Source organism: Silurus meridionalis, unplaced genomic scaffold (assembly GCF_014805685.1).
Source record: "Silurus meridionalis isolate SWU-2019-XX unplaced genomic scaffold, ASM1480568v1 Scaffold585, whole genome shotgun sequence".
Taxonomy (NCBI): domain Eukaryota; kingdom Metazoa; phylum Chordata; class Actinopteri; order Siluriformes; family Siluridae; genus Silurus; species Silurus meridionalis.
In genome coordinates, this window is record NW_025804591.1 from 537 (window position 1) to 7157 (window position 6621).

General features: G+C 41.5%; 1 protein-coding gene across 1 annotated transcript; it reads left to right on the plus strand.

Annotated features, from left to right (window-relative positions):
- Positions 1 to 1466: 1466 nt before the first annotated feature.
- Positions 1467 to 6396, plus strand: LOC124382526. The gene is made up of 2 exons (XM_046844579.1): positions 1467 to 1613; positions 2002 to 6396. Exon 2 carries the CDS (start codon positions 5308 to 5310, stop codon positions 6394 to 6396), a length of 1089 nt encoding a protein of 362 aa, XP_046700535.1. The 5' UTR covers positions 1467 to 1613; positions 2002 to 5307.
- The last annotated feature ends 225 nt before the right edge of the window (positions 6397 to 6621 follow it).

The following is a 6621-nucleotide window of genomic DNA, read 5'->3' on the forward strand; positions in this document are numbered from 1 at the left end:
ATCATATATGGTAATAGTATAGTGTGCTTATTAATAAAATATCCCTGGTAATCATCAGCATATACAGTATATGTATTAGAATAGAATGACATTTTGGATATTAACAATAAATCTATTTATATATATATATATATATATATATATATATATATATATATATATATATATATATATATATATTTTTTTATTTATTTATTTTTTTTTTTTACAACAGTAAGCTTTATGGTTTACTATTAATTTTTTTTTTTTGTTTGTTTGTTTGTTTCATTTTCTACTTTTAGTGCTGACTGGAGTTATCCATGGTGCACAAGCAGGTATGTTTTTTCTTTTGTTTTCAATATGCATGAAAATCTGGAGGTAACTGGGGGAAGTGGAAGCTCAGTGGTTAAGGTTCTGGGTTTCCGATCAGAAGATTGAGGGTTTGTGCCCCAGTATCGCCGAGCTGCCACTTTTGGGCCCCTGAGCAAGTCCCTTAACCCTCTGTGCTCCAAGGGCTCTGTATAATGGCTGGTATAATCAACTTCAAACATTGATTTAGTGAGACCTTAGACTAAGAGCTTTTAATGTAAATGCATACACATAAATGTAGCAAAAGTTCTGTGACTTGTGGTTTGTCTCATTTCTTGCTTATATCTTATATCTATTTTTATGGCTAAAACATCATTGGTCTATTTGCATGCTTAAAGGAAAAAGTGCACATGCATAGCTATAGGTTATATGAGTACAGACAGGGCAGTGCTTGAGAAATAAACAAAATAAGAATAAACATGGTAGCTGTATTCTGTAAATACACAAACCCACTGAGAACAAAGCAAGATCTCTTGATAGGCTTTTAGAAGAAAACTTCTGGGGTTTTATTTATAAACGTGGCGTAGTCACAAAACACGGCTGGAAAAATGTGTATGCCACTTCCTATTAAACGGTTCTGATCCATTAAAAACAGTCTTCACAGGAGAATGTGTACACCTGTAAATAAACTATAATTTATAACTATAAAAACTATAACTCTAATCTGTAAATAACTATATAATTTATTATTATAGTTATTATTATTATTATAATTATGCATATGCACATTCTGGGGACAAGTGGACGAGGTGGTGAACGAAGTCAGACTGTAGGAAGTAAATGTGAGAAGAACAATCATGTTTTGATGCCTCACACACATTTCATTTTACTCCATATCATGTGTTAGATACACATTATCATAATTCAGCAGTGTTAATTGCACTTGTACTGTGTGATATTTAAAAAAAAAAAACACTTTCTTGTAAAATGCATGTAATACAGCATAGCATCAAATACCCTACAATTAGATAAGTGCAGAACACAGTATAAATAACTTAATATTTTCCTTAAATATGGTGCACATATTGTGAAGCTAAGACGCGAACCGAAACCGTGAGTTTAAATCCGAGAAATTGGCGAAACTGCGGACCTGAATTAATTAGACGGAGAATACCGAGTGCCGAGAAGGGTCGGAAAATGCCGAGTGACGCGGAAGGAAAACTCGCATGGCAGGTGCACGCACGCGGATTCAGAATGCAGTGAGATTCGGAAATGCGATGAGAGGGAAAACGCATCAGCAAATGGTCACCTCAGGGACACTGATGGTATGAAGAAGTTCCTATCTAAAGACTCATTGCCACAAAATTTTGTGTTATTTTATTTTAATAATGTGCAATATGGAGAATAGTTGTGTATTGGTTAATTATCTAAATGTACAGTACATAGTTTGTGTTCCTAAAGAAATACAAAGTGCGGACATACCACTTGTTTGTTTAAATAGTATATTTAGAATATTAATGCTCTGCTTAAATAACGGCTGAAACAAGCTAGTATGCAAATGAACAGTTTGTTCGACATCGAGGCAGTTTGTATGGAACAATCTTTATTTATGTTAGGTTTGTTTACAGATAAGTAAATGCCTATTTTTATTAGCGTTATTTTATTCATTTTATTTTGCTTTGTTTCCTTTTGTTTTGTGTTTCCTTCTTTAAGGTTGTCAACCTAATTCACTCTACTTGAGCTGAATTGAACAATCTCTGTAAGCTTGTACGAACTACCAAATACAAGAGCTGAAAAGTGATTTGGAGTTGTTCCCTGTGTCCCCTGTTGTTGATTAATGCTCTTTTCGAGTTAGAGGCAGATACTGATCCCACATAACTCGACAGTTGACAACCAAATGTGTAGCGGCGAAGACGAAAAGATCAAAGGCTTAGAAAAGTCCAAAGACAAAGTGCTGCTGACACATAGGAGTTAAGTGAATCACATTCAAAGCAAAATGGCTGAAGAAGCATTAGGGAAAACAGTTGAGCAACTGAAAAGGGAGAGAACCTCTGTAAAAAGCAGCTTCTCCAAGCAAGCCAACTTCCTCTGTAGAGAAGCACATAGACTGATAGAATCAGAGCTCAAGGAAGAATTCAGAAGGCTCTCTTCTGAAGCGAGAAGAGTTTTTGAAAGCAATGATGATTATAAGGCTGGATTATTGGCAGAGATTGAAGCCGACCAAGAAGATGGCGCACTAGCACTACTTTCGGTGCAGCAGGAAGCTGACCTAAAGAAAACTGTGGAGGACTGTAATGCAAGGTTTAATGAAGTCAATAAAATAGTGCAAGATAATCTCTGGAAAAGATACGGGCAGGATGACGTGTCGGCCGCAGTTTCTGAAGCAGAGAAAGCCTGCGATCGCACAACTTCCATACCTGTCGATGGTGTTGGCTACGAAATGCAACTGGAGCTCTTGATGCGACTAGTGAAAGAAGCAGCAGGAGCTTTCTCAAACTGGGAAAGATGGGCTCCCACAACTGAAAGAAAGGCTCTAGAGGGTCGTGTACGAAAACTGAAAGAGCGTAGTAACGAGCTTGAAGCGCGAAAAGCTGAATTTGTCTGGGCACGAAGAGCTGCTGAGGATGCACGAGCACCAAAAATTAGTATGAGGGAAAAACTGGATGTAGGAGCACATGCAGCACAGATCATGCCAGTGGTCAGAATTAACCAACAAGTTTACCGACATTTAGTGGCAATAGAAGAGATTTCTATCGCTGGAAAAGGGACTGGGGAAGTCTCCAGAAGCAAGGTGAACCCACTGGGTCAGCTGAGGTTAAAAAGATCTAGCTGGTGGACAGCATTGATGAGAAGATCGCTAAGGAGCTCCGACTATCTTCCTATAACAGTGCTGCTGACATATTCAGGGTGTTAGAGAACCGGTATGGTAACAAATTAACAATTGGCATGGAAATTGTCGATGAGGTGGAAAAAATCCCTGCAGTGAAAGGAAATCAACCAAGAAGGGTTGTAGAATTAATTCAAATGGTAGAAAAAGCCCTGGCAGATCTCACGGATCTCGGAAACGTTGGTGCTATAAAAAATCCGCTTGTAATAAAATTGAGAGCAAGTTACCAGACTTTGTGAAAAGAGACTGGCTTGTTTACATGACAGATCCTGCAAATGGCATAACACCAGAGAACCATTTTGATGCACTATTAAAGTTCCTAAAGAAACAAGAAGAAATTCTTGAAAGGCTTGAGCAATTAAAATTATCAGAAAGAGCAGAAAAGCCAGAAAGAAGGAACTACGCTTTCACTAAAACGACAAAGAAGGCTTCTGTAGAGGGCGGGTGCATCGTATGTGGATCAGAGAAACATACGGGCAAGATTTTCTTCTGTAAAAAATTCAAAGAACTAAAACTAGCAGAGAAGTCGTCAATTGTGAGAAGACTGGGAGCATGCAAAAGGTGTTTAGGGTGTCACGACAATGAGGATGGGTGTAGAAATAGCTATCTGTGCAGGAACAAAGGTTGCAAAAGAGGATCCTCCTCAGACCACCATTATTTCCTTTGTCCAAAACGTGAATTCAAGAGTGTGAGTGAAGGGAAATATGTGATTGAAGATAGTAAGAAAGAGAATAGACTGACAGGTGAGCAGGAAGAATTCTTGGCCGAACTCTCTCCAGAACTGGCGGCGAAGTGCAAAAGAGCATTCACTAACAAAGCTAAGATGGTAAATTGCTCTGAGAAAGGCCAGAAAGGATTATTGGGTGAAAGTGGACTGAAAGAGCTACCTGTTATAATGATGCTGATGGAGGTAACCACAAATGCAGGACAGAAAGTTGGTGCTCTTATCGACCTGGCATCAGACACTAATTACATCACCCATGAAGCTGCTGACAGGCTCAAGCTAAGAGGTGAGAAAATTACCCTGGTGGTTCATGGAGTTGGCAAGATGGCCACTAGAGTAAGAACAAAAAGGTACCTTCTCAGGATTAGGGTCAAAACTCCCAAAGGGACAGAGAAAGCTCACCAGTTGGTTTGCTACGGTTTGGAGGAGATTGCCAAGGTCCACAGAAGCGTAAGTCCAGAGCAACTTAAAAATTCTTTCCGGCGGTAAACCTGGTAGAATTAAAAAGACCTGAAAAAATTGATCTTCTTATCAGCCATCGCGAAGGAAGACTCGCACCACAAAGATTGAATATCGTGGGAGATCTGGTCCTGTGGGACAGCCCGTTAGGAAAAACAGTGGCTGGAGCACACCCAGGCCTGTTTGAGACGGTGAATATAGCAGCGTATGAGTCCAAGACGCATTTTGCTCGGTCCATGAGGACAGCTGCAGTCAAGTATGAGGAAGTTCTCGAGAAGACAGACGCTCCTTGTAAAATGATCCGAGGGAGTATAGATCTTGGTGTTGAGACAAAATTTTCACTGGCAAGTAATCGAGAGTTTCTTGATTGGTGGAAGTGGGAGAGTATTGGAGCAGCCTGCGAACCAAAGTGTGGAGGTTGCCGCTGTGGGAACTGTCAACCTGGAGGGAAGTAGATGACCTTGGCAGAAGAGAAGGAACTCGAGATCATAAGGGAAGGCCTCATTTATGTTAAGAAGGATTCCCACAGCGGGTCTCCACACTGGGATATAAAGTATCCATGGATTCAGGACCCAATTACCCTTCCATACAACAGAAGTGGAGTGGAAGCTGTTTTCTTGAGAACAGAGAAACAACTCAGAATGGTGCCTGAGTGGCAGGGCATTTATGCAGCTCAAGTACATGACATGGTGGAAAGGGGGGCAGCAAAAAAGCTTACCAAGGAAGAGACTGATAGTTGGAAAGGGGCCGTTTGGTATGTAAGCCACCTGGTCGCCCCAAATCCCCACTTAACTACTACTCCGGTGCGGCTTGTCTGGAATAGTAGCCAAAAATTCAAAGGACTGAGCATGAATGATCTCCTGCTAAAGGGACCTGATGTACTCAACCCAATCAGGGCAGTCCTGATTAGGTTCAGAAAGTCTTTGCTGCTCTTGGAGATATAAAAAAGATGTATAACTCTGTGTGGCTGGAGGAGCGTGAAGTGCACCTTCACAGATTCCTCTGGAGAGACACTAATGAAGAAGAGATAGGCGAGTACGCTATTACAAGGGTCAACATCGGAGATCGCCCTGCTGGATGCATTGCTCAGTTAGCTATGCATGAGACGGCAAGACTAACCAAGTTTGCTCATTTAAAGGAGGAGCGCAGGGTCCTTGAGGAAGACAGTTATGTGGATGACATCCTTACATCCCACAATGACCAGGAGAGACTGAGTGAGATAATAAATGGACTTGAGGAGATTCTAGCAGCTGGTGGATTTGCACTCAAGCCTTGGGTTCGGTCGGGGCAAAGTGGGAGGCAAGAAGCTGGTGCACAAACTTGTAATCCAGAGGGTTCTGTCTCTCAAGGTAAAACAATCGTGCTCCCAAACCAGCTAAGGGACGAAGACAACAAGGCTTTAGGAACAGGATACTTGGTAGAGGAGGACAAGCTCTATATCATGGCTTCCATTAACTTCTCAAAAAGGAAGAAAAAAATGAGAATGGGCCACGACCTCCTTAGAAGTGAAGTGAGACTGAAAACACCCAACCCTTTAACCAGAAGACATCTGCTAAGCCAAGTTGCTGGGCTCTATGATCCAATTGGTCTTGTCACACCTGCCAAACAAAAGGGTGCAATTCTTGTCAGGAAAGCATTTCAGGAAGCAGGAGGTGGTAGTTTAACCCAACAGACTTGGGACAAGGAACTTTCCACGAATCTCAGGGAGGAAGCCATCAAACTGTTTGAGGAGTATGTGCAGCTTAGTGAACTTAAATTTCACAGAAGCCCCACACCAGTTGGCTGGCAAGGAAAGCCCTGGGGGATTACATTTTCCGATGGCAGTGACAAATCTTATGGGGCTGTGTTGTACCTAAGGTGGAACACGGATCAACAGATAGAAGTCAGGCTAGTCGAGTCCAAGGCCAAATTAACGCCATTAGACCAAAAGGGAGATGCTGTGAAGGCAGAGATCTGTGCTGCTGTGTTTGCTGTACGTCTCAGAAGGTATTTTGAGAAGCATGGCGGATGGAAGTTGAGCGCTGGTTCCACCTGGTAGACAGTCAGACTGTACTGGGGCCATTCAACGCGATAGTTATGGCTATCAGACATTCTTCGCGAATAGAATTGGGAAATCCAAAAAATCTGGGCAAGTAAATGACTGGTGGTGGATCCCAGGGGATGTTAATATAGCAGACATCATCACAAGGGGTGGGACACCTGAAAATCTTTGTGAAGAGTCTGAATGGCAGAAAGGACCACAGTTTCTTCGGCTTCCAGTGGA